The sequence below is a fragment of the Diceros bicornis genome, chromosome 9 (assembly GCF_020826845.1).
Source record: "Diceros bicornis minor isolate mBicDic1 chromosome 9, mDicBic1.mat.cur, whole genome shotgun sequence".
Taxonomy (NCBI): Eukaryota; Metazoa; Chordata; class Mammalia; order Perissodactyla; family Rhinocerotidae; genus Diceros; species Diceros bicornis.
The window spans coordinates 75,742,663-75,763,547 of NC_080748.1; the positions used below are offsets into that span (position 1 = coordinate 75,742,663).

At 36.2% G+C, this 20,885-nt stretch overlaps 1 protein-coding gene across 4 annotated transcripts in view; it reads left to right on the forward strand.

The window, feature by feature from the left end:
- Positions 1-20,885, forward strand: part of CLYBL (citramalyl-CoA lyase) — a 228,172-nt gene that overhangs the window by 190,889 nt on the left and 16,398 nt on the right. For all 4 annotated transcript variants that reach the window (XM_058548426.1, XM_058548425.1, XM_058548423.1 and 1 more), the window contains exons 3-7: positions 857-1,045; positions 4,955-5,056; positions 6,775-6,868; positions 8,236-8,403; positions 12,945-13,069. In XM_058548426.1, the coding sequence (XP_058404409.1) occupies positions 857-1,045; positions 4,955-5,056; positions 6,775-6,868; positions 8,236-8,403; positions 12,945-13,069 (678 nt within the window). The remainder of the gene's footprint in view (positions 1-856; positions 1,046-4,954; positions 5,057-6,774; positions 6,869-8,235; positions 8,404-12,944; positions 13,070-20,885) is intronic.

Sequence of the window (20,885 nt, forward strand, 5' to 3'; positions counted from 1 at the left end):
CTCTTGACTCCACCCCCACCCCCTCAGTGCACTCCTTTCTCTCCCCCCCTTCCCCACCTTCATCCCCCCAACTCAAAGCCAATCAATAACATGTTTGGTTCCATACAGTTTTTCTGGGGAGAATTCAAATACTGAAGCAGACTTTCAACACTTGAGCTTTTCTTAACTGGAGAAAAGACTGTCAAATCAAAGAAAAAAATGTATTTGTCTACCACTTCATGAAGGGATTTCTTGGTGATATTATTGCCTTCCATCTGAATAAGTTGGAGCTTTTTTTGTAGTGTGGAGTGTCATTTTCCTGTGAGCACCTGCTTAATTGAATGTCAAGATTCAACTCAGTTGCAAAAAAAAAAAGATTTTCTTTTAGTAAAAAAACATGAAGCATGTGGAAAGAGAAAAACAAATCCTTACTTTTTCGCTAATGTGAATATGCTGACATACGAGACTATCATTATCTGTATGTTATCTAGTTTCTTATATTTATTAAAGGAGAAAATGCAGGTAGAGGACTTAGAACCACGCCCAGGCTTAGTAAATGCTCAATAAATGTTACCTATTAATTATTTTGCCTTTCCACTTGGAAAGTAACGCTAATGAGCAAGACACTACTATTTAGAAGTCCACCAGTACGCATTATAGTGGCTCTCGTCTCTGTTATAGTCATCTTGAACGAAGTCTGCAAATCAATCGCTTGCCCATCACATTGGACGACTTATTTCAAATACCACGTATTTGGTGGATAGGAAATGTGTAGATATAGTAATGGTGCTCAGAGTGAGTCCACATTAACATGTTCAATTGTGTTTCCTCTCAATGAGAAATAAACTTAAGAGATACATTTTATTGACATTTATAGAATGAAGCTCGATTAAGAATAGTAAAAACTCTTGAAGACTTTGATTTGGGCCCAACTGAAAAGTGTGTGAGAGTCAACTCAGTGTCCAGTGGTCTCACCGAAGAAGACCTGGAGACCCTCCTGCAATCCCGGGTCCTTCCTTCCAGCCTGATGCTACCGAAGGTGGAAGGTCCTGAAGAAATCCAGTGGGTGAGTAGCTAAGGCTTTGCTTTGAATAAAGACTCTGCACTGGCTAAGGAGTAGCAGAAAGGAAGAATTTGGGTGCTGTCTGTTTTGAAAATGCATACACAGAGCAGAAAAGGAATTCAGAAAAAGGAGTGAGCCCAAGAGACCATTTCCTTTACACAGGAGAGCGTGGCTTTACCCAAAGTGTTCTGTGGAACAACTCTACTCTTGAAATGATGCTTCTGCTCCCTGTCAGATTTGTGGTTTGGACAGAACAGCCTCCTCAAGAGCTCACAGAGCAATCCCTGGACTGATCACTTCTCTCACCCTGCTGGGCCCTCACCCGAGGCCTCCACCTGGAGGAGCAGTGACGTAAATGGCCCTCACCCAGATTCGTAAATGGCCCTCACCCAGATTCGTTTGAAATCATCATAGACAGCAAAAGCACATTAGCCTCAAATGAAAAAATGAACCTAGAGAAGGAGAGGAAAAGGTCACTCCTTAGGGCAACTAGAGGAATAAACAGGAAGCTTTTAACTAGTGGTTTTAATTAGCACAGATATTATTTCCTGAGCAGTTCTCTAATTCGTCCTTTTTAAATTGCTGACAGGTGTGTTTGTGTTTTATGACAGACTTTTCAGCCAATAAAAACCTGAAATGTAAAGTGGTTGGCATGTCAAATTACTTAAGAAAACTTTGAAATGGGCCTAATTATACTATGATTGTTTGAATTGTTACAGGGCAGGAGGGGAGGCTACATTCTATTTAGAGGTTGCTATGATTCTGCAGATCTCTGCTGAATAAAATAACATTCCATTGTGCCACTCCAGGGCAGAGATCCTGTGACATGTAAGTGCTGGAAGTGTGATTTTGATGCCACATCTAGGATTATCTCTAAGGCTGTGCCTGCAACTATAGCAATACGCTGAGTGGCTGTAACACCTGAGGAAACTGCTCACCTTGAGTGCATGTAGATCTGTTGGCTCCGTGCTTTCCAATGCAGTGGCCGCCTGCCACATATGGCTACTGAGTACTTGAAATGTGGCAAGTCTAAATTGAGATGTGCTGGAAGTGTAAAATACACACAGGATTTTCAAGACTTGGTAGCTCCCACTCCCCAAGAAAGAATGCAAATTATCTCAATAATTTTTTATATTGATTATATCTTGAAATCATAATATTTCAGATATATTGGGTTGAATATACATATTATTAAAATTAAATTCACCTGTTTCATTTTACTCTTTTAATGTAGCTACCAGAAAATTTGGAATTACATATGTAGCTGCCATTATATTTCCGTTGGACGGCTCCGTGTTGGAGTCTTCTTGACCCGTGTTCAAGGACCCATTTACTTACTAAACTGGAGTTCTCTCCAAGGTCACCCCACAGGAGCTGGGAGATACACGTTAATATCTTCGAGGGTTCCTACCCGATTCGAACGTGTCTCAAGATGATTGAAATGGAAGCTGAAGTACCCGTTCCCTTTTGCTTTCATAGTTAATGCCTGTTTATCACCGTTATTACCCTTCATTTGAGAGCGGAGGACCCACCCCAGCCTTCAGCTATGGCTTCTTTTCGCTGTTTTAAATCCTTGGATGTGAGGAACGTACCGAAATCTAAATAGGATTTCTAGTTAACAGAAGCCTTTGGGGCTGTTTATTTTTTCCTCTCCGTTTGTATTTATGTGAAGCAGAAAACCCAGAGCCTGATGCACAACTGAAAGATGGGCTTCCTTGTTTTCTTTTGTGTGAGAATCTCTTGCTGGCCTTTTGTCGCTAGTGTGGGTTCTTGTTTGACTGGCACGGCTTATTGGACTATAACAAGCGTGACTCTGCCTCCTTTGTCGTGGGACAATTCTCCCACAAATCCCGAACAGTGTGCATTCTTCCAACACACTATTGGGTGTGCACTGGAATTGAAAGAATTGCTGAGCCCTGCTACTTCATCTCCTCCCCAATCTCTTTGTGATTTTTCCCCCTTCTTTTCCTCCCCCTGTCCCCAGTCCCCTCCACCTCGCTGAAATGAACACTTTACCAGGCCGGAAACATTTAATCGTCTCCTTTTGAAAAAATTAATTGAAACTTCTCTACTACTTACCTTTTGTGTTAGTACTTAATGCAATTTTTTAAGAAAGAAGGGGAGGAGGAGAAGGAGGATGGGCTAGAATGTTTAATTTTTAAATGCCCCTATTGGCTTAAAAACAAAAGACAGTATAGAGATTTTTCTGACTAAGATCAGGGAATATATTGTAAAGCGTTTACCCAGTTTTAAACTTTATGATTTTTGTAGTTATAACTGTTATCACAAAGAATGGGGCAAGTAACGTTGCAAGTTTTTTTTAATGAGAAAAAAAATTCCTCTACTGCATAAGTAACACCAAAACCACTAATATTTCACTACCCATTTTCTAGCTTAAATATGACATAAATTATGTTTTATTTTCATTTACATGCAATACTCTATATTTTGTCCCCTTAAATTGTAGCCTTCTCTTCATTCTTGCTATTTTGGTTGAGTTATTCCTTCTCTTGCGAAGTTACTAAGGAGGTGATGATGGTGTTGGAGGAAGGGAGGGGGCAGTGGGAACAACTGGGAATAATTCTTCATTACTGAAAGCTGTGATTTATTTTAGCCTAATTGTAAAGTTACTGCAAATTGCTCAAAAGCTTTTTAAAGATCCCAGTGATTAGATTTTTTTGTGTGTGGGGGGGGGGCGCACAGGCAAGGAGGGGGCAGCTAAAAGGGGAAATAACACCTCTAATCCTGCTTCTGGTAAATAGGCTGCCAGCTTTTAAAATGAGTTTCCTTTCTATTAGTCAGAATATTATGCTAAGCCTTAAGCATTAGTTTTTTTATGTTGCCATAGCAGCCCTATTCCTGCAGGGTGGTGACCTGCGATGATTACAGTACAAAGCTTATAGGGTCTTGAAACCCCCTTTGAAGATGAAAAGTCTTTGATGGTTTATATTTATGCAAATCTCTTAGATATGATTTACCCAACTGAGACTGAATGGAGAGATGATTAAAATTCCCTTTTCCTTTGATATCTATTAATGGCCAAATATTCCTTAAATTTAAAATGGATATATATGTTTTCATCTTTATTTACAAAAATATCTTTATCATACCTGTGTGCTTTTTTTATTTTTTATCTCCCCACATCTTATTAGATCTAGATAGACATAATAGATTTACAATTTAGTGTGGTGGGTTTTTTTCCTTTTGAAGGGGGGGGAGATCTGTGCAACAGCTTTTGTATGTTTCCAGATGATAGATTTTGGAATTTGGGCTACCCCACTGGCAGCACAGAGCTAGCTGTGAACTGGTCTCATGGAAAAAATTGGCGAGCTTTGGTCTTCAAAGAATTAAACTTCCTTTTTAAGGTCTTCCTAGGTAAGCTAAAAAATTATGAAGAAAAGCCTTCTGAACAAAGGATAATGGTGCTATAATGAATACTATGGATTCCACGTAGAGGCTGCTGCACATTACACTGATGTCAGTGCTGGGTCTGAAACAAAAACAGAATGGCAGGTAGAGCAGACTTCACTGTCTGGGGGGCCTACCACTTGCATTTAACAAGTGAGGGCAAGAGGTCTTAAGTAAATATGTTTTCAAGGAAAGCATTTAAACTCGAGAATCTCTCCTTTCACTTCTAACTCCTAGCCCTCAAATTGCTCCTTTAGGAAAAAAAAATTATAATGCTTGAGGTTTTACTATTTAGCTTAGTGGGAACTTGGTTACCTTCTTTTCTTTGGTTTTTCCTCCTGTTTGTTTTTTATTTGGGGGGTTTTTAAAAATTCTTTTGTGTGGACCAAAGAGGCTGGGATATTACTTCCTCAGGTCAAAGACTGAAATACTACTTCTGTGTCTACATTTCACTGATTGTACATTTTTTCCCCCACTAATCACCTATGACACTTTTGATTTTAGTTTTCAGACAAATTTTCATTCTACTTAAAAGGCCGAAAACTTGAACAACCAATGAATTTAATCCCTTTTGTGGAAACTGCAATGGGTTTGCTCAATTTTAAGGTAAGAAAACCATAATGTGGCTAATAAGTTAGCATTTTATTTATACCTAAAGAGAACTTTTGTTTTCAATTTTAACATCTACTTAAAATATTTTTCTAGAAAGATTTATAAGTAGAGTAAACCTTGAGCACCATTTGTTATCTGTAATGATCCAAAACCAGGTTGTGAGCATAGAAAACAAAGAACTTGGCTAAGTAGCAAGGAAAAACTCTCCAGTCCTAAATGCTTAAATGAAATATTTATGTATTCCTAGCAATAATTTTAATTAAATAATCATGTAAGTATGTGCTTTGTATTATTACATTTATAGATTAAATGTACAGGAAAATTTATTTTGTCACTTTTATGAATTAACTTTCAATTATTCTTTTGTAACAATTGCCTTTTATTGAGAAATTTTCTGGCCTCTTTGTAGCAACATTATCCATAATGTGTAGTAGATAAGATTCCTATTTGTACGTTAGTATACACCAATAATTTGTAGTAAATTATTTCAATTTGCCACATTAGAACATAAAATATTTCCTAGTATACATTCAGGAAGATTAGCTGAGCCAAGTGTTTTCCAGCATTGTATGGTTGTACTAAACAATTTGCCTTAACAAATTCACAGCTAGTTTTTCTCCTTTATCAGTGATCATTCCATTGTTTTCCAAAATATGCCTCACATTCCACCTGACTTGTGAACATCAATGTAGCACCCCATCTCAGAGGGCAGGAGAGAAGAAATCCCTAAAAACAAAGAAAAGAGATAGTTGAACTGGACAGGGGAGAGAGTACGTGAGCAAATGCTCCGAGAGGAAACTTTGAGACCTATTGGACCATGCAGGAGGGGCAGAGTGCAAATGTTTGGGGAGCTACTTCAAGCCTTGTGATCAGCATGTTTACACCACTAACCACACATTCTTCCAGTCCATCCTAAATTCTGAGAATATAATCAAAGCATATCCCTTAGATGCAGCTAGCTTCATACGATTCAATTTTAAGTGCTGTTTCGCCATTTTATTCCATAATGTACTTAGAAGCACTTACAACCCCTGAAATTAATCAACCGGGTTCTCCTGATGTATCCTGTCTTCCCACCCACATATATTAGCATGCTGTATCTCCATGTTTGTGGATTCACATTATGTCTACAGCGAATGTTATTCATCTTCGTTTTCACATAGAAATGTCGAAGTTGCTTATTAATACATCTGGGATGACTTGTTGCATTTTTATTTTCCCTTCTGGAGTTGTAGATTTTTGTATTGTATGTCTTTAATCCTGAGACCATTTACTAAGAAATCTTGATCCTAATGCAAAAAATCCAGTTAGTTTGATTTAAAAATTCTTTCCTTTTCTCCTGTGGTTTTATGTTTATTGTTTGAGAGTCTCTTAAAGCAAAAACAAATTTTGGAAAAATAGAAGTAACTTATAGTACAATCAAAATGTGTTAACTCAAAATTTCTCTAGAAATTGGATGAACTACAATTTGAACATTATATCGATATTAATAACTATTAATAGAATCCATTAAGCAAAGCAAATATATCCAACATAGTTATCTTGGACAATATTAAATACTTTTTGAAAGGTGAATTTGGGTTACATTTTTAGTACCGCTTCCAGCCAAACTATGTTAAGAGTTGTATCTTTCTGTTACCGAAATACACCGTGCTGCTTCTCTCTAAATCGTGCGTTTCTGTGAGATTTGGTTCTGTTCTGCTCTCTTACAGGCAGTGTGTGAAGAAGCACTCAAGACAGGACCTCAAGTGGGTCTTTTTCTAGACGCAGTTGTTTTTGGAGGAGAAGACTTTCGAGCCAGCATAGGTGTCAAAGACACATTTCTCTCTGTCTCTCATTGTCTCTGTATATGTGTGTAGGTTTTTTCCTTGCCCCTTCACGAATGGACATTCACATGACAATATATATTTGCCAACCATGACAATGGTTTTTCAGCTGAATGGGCAACACTTCCTGATAATTTAGCCACCTCATAGCTCTCCTGCTTCCAGAACACTCCATTATTACTTCTGTTTATTTATAAAATAACTAATAAAAAGCCTGTTGCTGCCTCAGACGTGTTCAAGAATATACAACATCTACTCTGTTTATAATAAGTATTTTACGTGAACAACCTCTCTGTTGCTTAAATATTTTGTTTTCACATCAGTCAGAGGGCTGTATAGGCTTCTAACACAAATTTAAGGCAATTTCACATTTGCTTTAATGAATCGTTTTCTACCTTAAATGTAGTATGTAAATATTATTTAATAGATCTTAAATTCCTCCTAAAATATATTTCAGAACTCTTCTTTCTTATCATTAAATATTTATTGAGATAGTATGCTTGTTTCCACTCATCTTCCCCATCCCTTGGGCACTGTGCCTCTGGTCTGGGTACATGTATAACTAGAGGCTGTGAGTGCATCTAGAAAAGAGGCCAAGGCCACAAAGCATTTTCAGAACTACAGTCCCAGTGACCTGAAGACAGGTGCTTTCCCTGAGCAGTGTCATGGCCCAAATATAAATAGTGACATGTGTCGCCACCCACCCCCGCCCCCCCATGAAAAAAAGGAACTTATTTTAATACTAGTCTTTCCAGGAGACTTCTGTGTATCCAACAGTTCAGTGGACACTTTTGGCCTCTCTCAAAATGAGTGCCTTCCATTTCCCCAATGGCTCCATGCAAACCCTGAAGCTGCAGTATTCAGCTCAGAACCTCAGCTACGATGGGGCGGGGGAGGGGGGGACGGCACTGCAGCTGCAACACACGACAAAACTCTGTGCTCAGTGAGAGAAGTTAACCATTTCCTCACACAGCTGCTTGGCCGCCTTTTGTGGTGCTGTCTTTGGACTGACACTTTCTGAGCAATCCCAGGAAGGAAAAATATACCAGGAGTCCTTTGCCACCTATCAAGTCATCTGTGATTCTGTCTCCTGAGATGGGGGAAGGGCCTTTTCTTAGTGCACATGCAAGTAATTATACTGGAAGATGCCTTGCAAGATAAATAGACACATATGAGATTTAACTCTGCCTCCACATATCCCTCTCTTCCCTTAGATTTGAATCATCATTTTGCTGGGGAGCAATTCCCAGCACGTCATAGATGTCTTTACAGACTGAGATTTTATAATAGATGTCTGGGTTCAGTTTCCGAAGTTAACGTCTTTTTCTGTCAACATCTCATTTTCAGGTGCCACAAGTAGTAAAGAAACTCAAGATATTCTCTACGCCCGACAAAAGATTATTGTTGTAGCGAAGGCCTTTGGCCTACAAGCCATAGATCTGGTGTACATCGACTTTCGAGATGGAGAGGGGCTTCTCAGGCAGTCGAGAGAAGGAGCTGCGATGGGATTCACTGGTATGATTCTCGACCATACCTTAGAAAGCAGTGTCTAGATTAGCAAACATTCCAGAAAAATAGCAATTTAACTAGAAATTAGTGGTTCTAATGTAACCAGGTATCTCATACACTTATTCCACTATTGGAAATTTGAAAAAACCATCCAGTGCAAGAACCTGCCAAACAAATTGTCATGTTTTCCTTTGGCTCTGCGAGTCAAAAACCAGATCCCTCATTTTATTTTCTTTATATGAGTTACCTTTTCTTCCTGTCCTCTTAAGTATTTTGTTGCAGTTTTTGCTGACCCAAGGGAAGGGATGAGGCTATTATAGTGTTTTTGAGTGAGCTGCCATAAAAATTTGGGTTGATGGACAGAAGAAAAATTTCCTAAAATCTTCAAAATACTAACTCATTTCCGAAGAAAAATTTTGGTGATATTTTCTTTGATTTTTTTTTTTCACTCTTAGCTAGTTTTCTATTCTTCTGCCACTGCCACTTCAAGCCCCTCCTTTCTCTCCCACCTCCCAAAAAGTGTCTATGCACCTGGCGACACCTGCGGGCATTGGCTGGCACTAAGGTCAGTGAGTCCCTAGCAGTCCGGTCCTGGAGCACAGGCGGAGATCTGCTGATTGGTGTGCCTGATCACTCAGATCCCCAAGAGACTGGGGAGCAACCGAAAATTGTGTTTTTGCAACAGAACTCTGTTTTTTGAAAAACTACGATAGAATTCTACACGCAAACACACGTCTGCAGTTGCACACGCACACACACATGCAACTGTGGATAAAAAACACCATAAAGTCTTTTATTCTTATTTGTTCTTCTGCTGAAAGTTCTAAGAATATCATACGTACCCAAATAATAAGATATGTACCCAAATGATAAGGAAAAAAGACAAGCATCCATGCTCTCCCTTTTGTAAATATTTTTAAAATGTGCCCCGTTAGAGTTTACTGAAAGAAACATTTCATAAAGTGACCTTAAATGTAAAAGAAATCTTAATGGATGATGATTTAACTCAAAATAAAATGAAAAGACAAGAAACAATTTTAAGTGTTACATTAGAATTAAATAAAACTCTAACATTTGCTTTTGTGTTTTTAAGAGTTAAAATGTGATCCTCCCAAATTTAATAAATAAATAAGCAAATAAATGTGATCTTTTATAGAGAAATATTTTTCAGTCATCTAAATTATTAGTAAATATTTAACAGTGATTGAGAAAGAAAAGAGTCCCTCTACCCCACCCCTGGGCTTGTCCTTGTTTCTGTGGCCTGCCTCTTTCCAGCGACCAGTTAGGACATGGCCCAAATGGAAAAGTTGGAGAGAAACTCCGTGAAATCTAATAGACCCCAATGTTGTTGGTCTAAAATGTGTGGCATTGGCTGCCAAGCAGCCAATGTTGCTCTGAAAGGGGCACTAATTCAATAAAAAATAGAAAACACTGAATTGATGCAGGCCTCTGTCACCATCACTCAGTACAACCTGGGTGTCATCAGCTTCCTCTGGGGTAAATGTTTGCTCCAGAACTTATAAGGGAGTTGAAGAGTTTCTCTAAGGCACAGGACTGAATCAAATTGGTCCCTAATTCAATCGCAGAAGACAAGTTATTTCAAATCAGATTTAAATTTCTAGACTGTGCCCAGCTCAGCATGAGGAGCTTATGGGCTTGGCACTATTGTTTCTCAACAACAGGGAGTATTAAATCACAAACAAAATGGAAGCAGGAGGAGAATGGGGAGGCATGGAGCATAAAGTGCCCGTTATATATACAAGGGAACAAGTCAGTGAAGTAAGGAGCTACACTTCATAGCCATTTTGCACTTTTTAGAAAGGAGGTCTTTGTTGTCCCAATTATATTTCTACATACCAATAAAAGGTAATTAGTCTGATAATAAAATATAAGATTATTTGTAGTATTTTTAAATAATAAATGCTTTAATGAGTATTTTACACCACTCATGATCTGTTTTTCCTAATTACTTGTCATTTAATTGCCATACCTTGGGCTTTGCACGAGAAGGAAGGAAAGGAAGGATAGGAGAGAAGGAATGGAGGGAGGGAGGGGAGGAGGGAAGGATACACACTCTATCTGAAGCAGGTGGTTGGTTGAAAAGTTTGAAATCTAATCAAAGTATTGTGTTATCCGTAACACTTGATAAGGAACACTCAATCTGTGCTATATGGATTTTCTGTCCTTTTAAAAATTATACATTTTTTAATGAGTTGTAGTTTTTTAAAAGTTAGCCATGCATCAAACAGTGGGTTATAGTCTCTTTTCTGCAGTCATTATTTCACGGGGCCACAATCCATACAGGTTGATTTTAAATTAACTGCATTGGCTGTATAAATGGCTATTAGCTTTAGGAATTATTTTTATAAAAAGAAACCAAAAATAAATCTTGGAATAAAACTTTAACAGCTGACTTAGTCATCACAGTTACTCCAGTACTGCATGCTGAGAAGAAAGATTATAAATATGAAGCACTATAGGTTTTCTTCTTTTTTGCAGTCTTTTGTAGAAGACAAAAATGACACCATCATACAGTTACCTAAAAGACTTGACAGGTATTGATTTAAAGCCCGATATATCAAGTGGTACTGTAAAAAGGATTTCATGGTCATAAATTTTAATGTCTTCCAATTTTGCACCCTCTCAGTAACTTGTCAATAACAACTCTTCTGTATAAAATATTTTCTTCGCTCCCACGTAGCATTAAAGTCTGATGTTCAGTTGTTGGGATATGTAAGATTCGACAAAGGATAACTTCACATATGGATGTTCATAAATTTCTAAAACCTAACACGTAACTTAAAATTAACCTCATTACCAAAATATGGGTACTTGCAAGCCATCAGTAGTTTCATAGTATTTTAAATAGTTTATGTTTTACTCCTGAAATTATAGTGTTTGTACCAAGAAGTTCCCATGAAATCTGGCTTTTTATGTATCAGTGTAAATTATGTATATAAATTATAAAATTCAAACTAATAATTAGTACAAAATGACTACCAGAACTGATATGCTTTAGTAATAATATTGTAACAACTATTAGATTAATTAAATATAATTTCAATACCTACTATTGAAAAAAGCTCTCATTTGTCATCACTGATGTTATTTGTTTTCAGAAATTATTCCTCAAATAATTTAAAGCATCTTTATTTATATAGGGTTTTAACGTTTTATTAGTATGCTGACAGAAGAATGAAATAGCAATGTGAGGATATTTTAATTATGCCACTGTAAGAAAAGATATTGCTATACTTATTCACTTCAATTCTTTTTCATGAAATACTAAAAACTATATATTTTTACAAATATTGTTTTTTTTCTATTTGATAGAATTATGACAGTCACAGGAATTGACCTTTTTTAAAACATCAAGGATATAATTTGTACTGGCTAAATGTTAAAACAACTATTTCAAAAGCAAAGCAAATTGATATACCAATAATAATATTTAGCAGAGTAAATTATCATTGTGTATATTCATTTTTAAAGAACCAAATATGTTGATAATTTTATCATGTAATAAAATATAATCTCATCATTATTATAACATTAAATTATGTTGCATTTTATTAATGACCTGATTAGATTCTACTCTTCCCTGTTAAATTGTTTTTTTTAATGACTGCATGATTTCATAGAATCCTGTGACTCTTATCTTTGTATAATGTTTTTATTTAAGATCTTTAAACTTCAAAAAGAAGCATAAAGCTTTTTTAAAGCTATTACCATAGAGATAAGATTTATTCTGGGGTGTCTAAGTATCTATATAAGAGGGAAATATCCAATCTTCATTCCATAATCAAAAAGGGAAAATCTGGTTATGTTTTTGTATAGAGAAACTTTCTGTAATTTTTATTTAAACATTTTTAAATGGAGTAATTTAGAGACCACAGTGTTCAAATCTGCCTTCTACTTTTACTGTATTAAATAAAATTTTTTCATTGAAATCCAATTTTCTGTTATTGGTTAGAAATGGCACCCTATATTCATCTAAAAGAAAGAAAATTAAATACATTATTGTAAGACACTCTTTGATATTAATATAGTTGTAATGCCTGCTTTTGTGAGCTTTATGAAAACCAACAGACCACTTCTAAAAGAAATCATGGAAGGTGGGATAATGGTACAAAATAATCAACAGACAGTTTAGAAAATTTGAAAGAATTAACATATGATTTTTTTCTACTTTAACTCAAAATAATCACTCTAATTGGCAGACATTATCTTTTAAAGTTCCAGCCAAAGCAGTCATTCAATGAGCTGCGTAGTCAATCCACCTGTAACTAAAAATGAGCGATTATCTGCACTAAGGTGGCATTTCTATAGGATCAGAAGCACAATTACTCCCATTGTAGTATTTGTTCTTATGTGGCATTCTGGAAAAGCCTGCCCGATAGAGGTTATTTTCTTTTAAAACAGTTCTAAAATAATTAGTTATTTTATATACAGTCTGGGAGGCATTCAGGAGCCTCGAGTGGTTGAGACATTTTGTTTGAACATCTGTTTGTTGTTTTGTGTTTCCGGTGTTATTAATCTTCTTGTAGGTAAGCAGGTGATACACCCTAACCAAATTGCAGTGGTCCAGGAGCAGTTCTCTCCTTCCCCTGAAAAGATTAAGTGGGCTGAAGAACTGATTGCTGCCTTTAAAGAACATCAACAATTAGGAAAGGTAAATGTTTTGTTAATGCCTTGGATGAAACTGGTGTTTAAAATACTGTGGGGAAGAATGAAAAAGAAAATATTGTTTGAGTGATTTTAAAAGACTTACTGTATTTTTGGGAGGAGTGTGTGCGTGGGGTTGAGGGGACAACATTCATCAGTGAGAAATTCACTTAAAGTAAATTTGCCCTTCCATGTTCTTAAATATTTCACTAACTAGCTCTTAAGCCTCTCTTTTTATTCTTTTCATAAACTATATTGGCAGCCTTTGAGAAAATAGAAGAAATCTGTTTAGTTTTTCTCTGTAGACTCCGATGCAGCATTCATATGAAAATAATTTTAGATCAAAGTGAGAACAAGTTGTAATGAAATAAACACAGTTTGATCAAATGGTTCTTGTGGAGAAAAGAAATAAATTTCAAGTTATTTTAATTTAGGGGGGAAAAAGTACAAAAATCTCCTCCAGTTTAGTCATTTAGGAGTGGGAGGTTGTATATATGTTGGTACCAATTTCTGGACCTGAGATTTGGATAGAATGGAAAGCAAATTAACACTGGAGTACGGTTGTTCCTAATTTAGTGCATCATTGAGCCTCGCGTTTCCTGCTCTGTGGGTTTCTGCTATGTAAATATTGCAGTGGTGATGCGCAATCTGTCTCCACTTTGTGCCAGTAACACTTAAATTAGGTGTCGCCTGAAGGAAGATTTTATGCTAGTTGCAGCATTGGCAGTTAATTATCTTAAAGGTTATTTGCAATAATACCGTTTGCCTCTTTTTAAGAGGATGAGGGGGGACGTTGCATTTATAAATCTATCCTAGAGGTACTATCTAAAGTCGGCCTTGTGACTTACATAAGGAGTGAAGTTTTGATACCTATCACGCAAAAGTACTTAGGGGAGAAAGAATGTTGAAACATTATTAAGGCTTTAAATGTTAGTTCCCCCTACCAAAAAAAAAAAAGAAAAGAAAAGAACTGGTGGTCAGTGGTGAACTGGTAACATCAATGTGAGAAGTGTTGCTTGCACTTTTCACTGGCTATAAAAACACCTGAAAATCCCAGGACTTGGGAAAGTAGGTAACACTATTAAATGGGTCACTCCCTTCCTCTCTCTATGGATACCTGCCTTCAACTCTGACCATGCACACCTGCTCACCCTCACACACACACACACTCATTGTTGCACAAACTTCCACTGAAAATCAAAAGGCAGAATAGGTGATATTGGAAACATCCCATTTGGACTTATACCACTTTCAGGATAAATAGCATCCTTTCATTTCAAATCAATAGTGGCCATCGGGAAAACATTGCTGTTCATAGAAAAATATTTTTAAGCTGACACTGTGTTCTGTGTCCATTTCTGTATCTTGACCCAAAAATCCAGATCCTCCTTGAATAAACATAGATATTTACCTAGGGAGAAGAGCCATATACTTTTTCTTTCATACATGCAAATAACCATCCACTCCCCTCTCCTTCATGCTTGCCTCTGCGCACTCACTAAATGTTCTACAGCTCTGTGTACACCATATGCCAGCTGAGGATATGCATGTGATAAATACTTCCTACTGAAATAATAAACTGAGGCGGGATATGGACCATCAAGGCGGACCAAGCAGAGCTCCAGTCTGGGCCAACACTGCCTCCATTAAACATCCACACAGGGTTTCACATTGGATAACATCAAAGGATGCCACTTGGCATTGTAAGCAGCTAGGGGTATGGGAGAAGTTACCCTAAATTTCAGTAGCCAGCAAACAAAATTCAAACTAGAAATATACTCTTTTACTGGCATTTAAGTTCTTGAATGAAGAAAAAAACCACACATTTCCATTGTATCTTGAAAGTGTTGTTCCCAGGGAAAATTGTCTCAAAGTGTCCTTGCCTTTTGATGATGGCAACTTAAATGTTAAATTCTGAACTGTTTTTGTTTTTTTTTTTTGAAATAAGAAATGTCCTCTTGTTGGGGCATAAGCTTTCACAACAGTGTTGCAGGATAGCTTTTCTTAACACAGAACCATAGAAATTAGAGCAGAAGGCAGACTAAGCATTAGGTCATTTCTTCCCTGCCCCATTCATGTAGGTTTGTTTCCTACAGCAAATTCTCCTGGTGCTTTGTCCAGCAAGGTTTAAATGATTCAAGTAATGGGGCTTCCAGTGGGGACATATGGTTATTTTATCCAGTTCGAATGTTTCTTTCACTTGCCTATAAATTGGCTGGTCACAAAAATTGGGTCTGCAGGTAGGTAACTCTGGGTCTTGAGGGGTCTTGGGGTTTAAATAATGTGGGTTCTGTTTGTAAAGATTTAGTATAAATAGATTGCTCAGTTGTATAAAGTATCGCTTCCAACAAACATCTAATCTGTTTTATTTCAAATGTGAATCACTGATGAAAACATACACACTTGGATACTTTGTCCAAAGCACAGGTGACTCTGTCAACGATGGGGAACTGATGGTTTGTGTCCTGGTGAGACACTTATAAATTTCTAAAAGGCCTTTTTTCCCCCCTGATGAAAATTTCATTCAAGTAACGTTTTCAAGTAGAAGTGACCCAAGAAGGCAAAATTATATATCTTTGCTTTCTCTACTTCCTGCTCCCCTTTTTTCAAATTATATTCTGCTCTAAGACCAAAGGTATAGCTGAAGTTTGCAGTTAATGCTGGGTCATTTGTGTTTTCTATAGCAATAATTATTATTATAATTATTATTCAAGAATAAAAGTTCTACCTTTTCTTCCTGTTCCCTCCAAATAACGAAATTCATGGGAATACTTATATCATGAGTAGATAAATTATTTGGGTTCGGTCTTTGGTATCACAGGAATTTTGGTTTTTTTAAATTACAAGTCCTAAAGAAATCACGTTTGATGCCATTAGTCTAGTGTCGGGTGAAAAATACATTAAAAAAATAATAATCTGCTTAAATAATCTGTCACTGTTTGGCGGGTAATGATATTTGTTTCAGGAAACTAAAGATATTTACAGGCTAAGAATTTTGCTGGCGCAACAGTCCCCACTATAAGAATTAGGCTATAGATTGACATTAGGGACCTGAGGTCATCTTCTGTTATTAAAATCTGTTGGAAAAAGTTTAAACATTCTACATATTCTATGCTCCTATTTTAATTCCCATGAGCCAAAATATTTCTAATTTAGCTGATCTCAGTTGTGAGGTATATATCCCCAATATTAATCAAACTTGATTCTTCTATCTTTCCAGAAAAATATGTTTTGAAATACAACCTGCATGTCATTAATTATTTCAGCTTTGAATTATTGGGTAAAATACTTTAGCCAGGATAAATCATTTCCATGTGATTTGTTTTAAATTTATAAAGGATTTTCTTAAAAGTTAATTTCACTTTTTCATAATAATGGTGATTCCAGTATTTGAAAATTCTCCATTTGGAACTGAATTTAGTATTGCTATTAAAAAATTATTTTAACAGTTCTTTTTTTTATGAACTAAGAATTGTATATAGTATGAAAATTGGATCATTGAAATGAAAACATCTCAAGCAAATACTTAGTTAATATTAGTTGATATCAATGTAAATATAATTTATATATACATATTTATACAATATATATACATTCATGTATATGTGATACTGTGTATTTCTTCATGTCTATATTATAAACTCAGTGCTAAATTTTTTCTCTTTCCATATTCATCACTTCTTGGGCAAAAATGACAGCTAAAGGAAATAGTTTTTTTTTTAAATGATCGCTAATGCCAGGAAATCGTAATATAAGAATTTATCATTTCTTTCCAAATGGAGACTGTAACAGAAAATGTGAAAGTAGAGCAAAATATATTCCATGTGATAGATTTTTAAAGGTACTTTGCTAGAATATTCATATTTCTGCAGTATCTGGCTTCAAATATGGCTTTGCTTCATTTTCCGTTTTCCAAGCACTCTGTTTTACTCATATCATTGCTGTACGTGCTTTATTTGGTTTTGGAAGGATTTCATTTAACTTTTCCAGTATTTTTCATTTTTTATAGCTTCATAAGCTGGCTAAAAACCAAGGAAAGGGAAGCGTTCATCTTTAAAATCTAGGTTCAATTAACAATTATGAAAGTCAAAAACAAGTTCACGACCTGACATAACAACTGTAAACATCACACATAACTGAAACATTCTAATTTCACTCATGGGAGAGCAATAATTCAAATTAGTAAGTTTACATTAATAAGTAAGTCCTCTATTGGAATATAAAATTAGGAACTTATATCTTAATAAAGAAAGAAAAAAGAAAGTGAGAGTTTTTTTCCTCATGTAAGTCTTTTCATCTAGAAAACTACAAAGAATAATGCCTCCCCTCCCCCCCCACAATATTGAAAGCCAGTTATTTTCATAGGTATCTGATTGCGGCTCACACACCTTTCGTTTGTGTTTCCAAGTGCAGGGCTTTACAAAAGAAATACTGTTTGGTCCAGATGGCCTTCTAGAAGGCTCCCTGAGAGAACTCAGAAGTATCTCTAGCCAAAAATATTGTTTCCGCTTATTCAAGTGCCAGAAATCCCACTGCCACTCTTTCACACAGATCAAATAAACCATCTAAAGATTTGGTTGTTGTCTTTGTCAGCTGAAAGAGTTGATTCCACTAATAGACAACAATGTGCCCTCCACATCCGGGCATCCCACCACCACAGCCTTCTCCCCCTTGTTTGTAAGCAGGGGTACTAAAATCAGAACCGAGAGATTTCTAGTGAAAATGAAAGATGAAGGGACATAACTCTACTTTTGAGATTCTTATTTCTTGCATTTCTCCCCTTATTTCCTTGTTCATTTAATATTTTTAGAACTATATGCCATAATTTTGACTTTAAAAAGTCAAATTCTTAGAAAAGCTGAGAGTCTGCCAATGATGACTTTAAGGTTAGTTTGATTAACAATAAATTGCAGATTTCTAAACATTTAAAGCAAAGACGATAGAATTCTAGGGCTGGTTATATCCTATTTCACATAGTTTTAGTGGCAAATGGCTGGTTCGGTATTAGACGATAAGAGATTTCGTATGTGAGTTAAATCTGATAATTTTTAAAGTTGTTTGCTTGGTCTTTAATTTATAACACATTCTTAAGGATATTTTAATCAAAATAATTCCATTCTGGTTTATATTTTTTAGGAGTTTTTTTTTTTTTGCTCAATTTTAATTAAAAAATGTAATTCTTTAAGTTGGAGGAAATCTTAGAAATCTTCTAGTTAAATCCCTTCAGTTTATAACTTAATACACCGAGACCCAATAAGGGTTTGGAAGTTGCCTGAGGTCACTCACAGCCAAGGTGGTCACAGAACCCCCACCAGAATTCAGGGCTCACTTTGTAAATAAATGTATGAACATACTTAGTGTAAATGTGGTTTCAATTGGGTCACAATGAATCCCCATGCTGATGACCAAAACTCGACAGAGCGTTAAAAGTATTCAGTCACAAACAAAATATGAGTTTGGTTAGTTCAGATTAGTATCTTTTTCTTAGTCATGTGCACATTTTTTTTGCATGACCAGAAACGATGAGGAAGGAAAGAGCACAGACTATCCATGTACCTTCCCACCCTTCCCAGCTCATTTTCCCACATGGCTCCCTCCTCAGTTCTGTCCTGCTCTTGTCCACACCCCCCCCAACCCAGAAAGACTTCTTGGCTGTGATCACTGCAAACCCCATTCTGTTTATTAGTCATCATTCCTTCAATCTCCCAAGGTCGATTGGAAGCTCTCAGAGCTAGACTGGGAGCCTTTGGCAAAGAGGCCATATGTAGCCCTGAGCTCAGTTTCATCTCGCTCACAGGACAGGTTCTCAAAGTCCTGTGCTCAGTTCCACCTGTGGTTGCACAGATGCACCACGGCTTTCCATGTCTTTAATAGCAAGATCCAAATAAAGGCCATGAAAGGATGGATTTACTCCTTGGACACCTTTCCCTCTCTCTTCCTCTTAGACTATTTCTCCCTCTTAGTATGTATGGTCTGTATGTTTCTATGGATGTCTTTCCTGTTCCTCCTTGGTTTTTCTTTCCATGAATTCTTTTTTGTTTCCTCTTTTTCTTTGTCTCTCTTTCTCACCAGCTCAGCTCCACACCCCACCACCATTGCTTGCCTTCTCACCTTTAGCTGATTATAATAGAGAAGTTCAGAGCATTCTTTTAATTTTTTTATTGTACTTATTAAATAATTTTTAATTCTTTTTTATATTAAAAGCAGGCAAATGGAATTTTTATTAAAAAATATAAATTAAGTTTCTATAATTCTCTTTTTTTTTTTGCCATTTTAGGTTAGTGGACCTCAATGAAAAAAAAAGGGGGTGGGGGGTATTTCTCACCACTATCCTGGAGAGTAAGAATTCTCTCTACTCAATCACATACCTCCCTGCAGCATCTTGGACAAAAATCGGTACATGATTTTTAGTAAATACTCTTTAGCTAACTGGCTCCCAAATTTCTGACAGCGCTAAAAAGAAATTATTCTGTGTACTTTTAACAGTATATATGATACTGACCTTTTGTTCCTTTCTAGAAAAATTGAAAGAAAAATTTTTCAACAATTATTTCATCAGTTATTTTTCATCAGTTGTATTTTAGTAAACCTTTAAAGTGGCTTCTAGTTAATATTAGTTCACTTAGATCTGTTTTCTAAAGAAAGAATAAGCCTGCAGTGTATAAAATAGATGAAGTTTAGCGTTATTGGTCTTAGCTGCAAGCTGCTATAAAATGGTCTTCATTCTCTGCTTTTCTCATAAGCAGTACCAGCTTAAATTTGACATAAAATATTATAAGTTAAATAAAAATATTTACACATTTTTCTCAGTATTAAAAATCAAAAATACTTTATAATAAGATTTCTAGTTTTCAAAAAATCTGAGAGGTGACAGTTATAGAACTCTATATAATTACTAAAAAATCAACAAATTATACATTTAACAATGGATGAATTTTATGATATGCAAATTATGCCTCAATAAAGCTATTTAAAAAAACTGACAAAATTAAGCACAACATCTAATTTGCTAACAAATGCGGAAACTCCTTTGGACTGCAATACACACTTATAAATCCAATTGTTTTACCTCAGTAGATAGCTTTCCATGTGGCATACTTGGCCTGATTTTTCCAGATTTCCTTATCAAAATATGTTTAAAATAAAGACTTGTTCATTTCTGTCTGATTATTCTGACTAAATAATTTTAAAGATAAATCTTGCTGCCTGCGTTTCGTGGGCTCTGAGAAGAATTTTAAAAACAGAAGGCAACTTTGGTCTCCCCTATCTGTTTGTGAAGTAAGGATGGCTCTGCTCCACTGAGACCTTCCATCTGGGCGAGTAGATGACTCAGGACTGGTCACATATTAAGATAATTGACCCAGTCAGTCACCTCAGCTCTCCTCCCTACTGTTCAGCCACCTCCACTTTCCCTGCCAAATTCATCTCCAAACCTTCTACTCCTTCTTCTTCTCTCCTCCAACTTCCTAAAACTGTTGGTCAAGTCCCAAATTAATCTTAACCAGTGTGTAACACGCGAGTGTTTCTATTTTCTGTGTAGAGCTAAAGTTAAATGATTTCTTGCTTCGTTTTTAAAAAGCAAAATGTTAATGATGTCTGTTCCTTTTACATCCACTCAGTTTCTACATTTCAAGGAATTTCCTCCTTTTTACAAACGCATCGGGCCATTTGTCTTTGCTGGAACTCTTCCTGCTCACTGTCTGCCAAAAACTCTGCCTTGCTTTACTGCCTCTTCCGCTGTAAGCTATGCTCCTAATTTCAGGTCACCTGCATTTGATCAGTATCTCCTCCAGCTGATATTCTAAGGTTTTGAATTCTTTCAA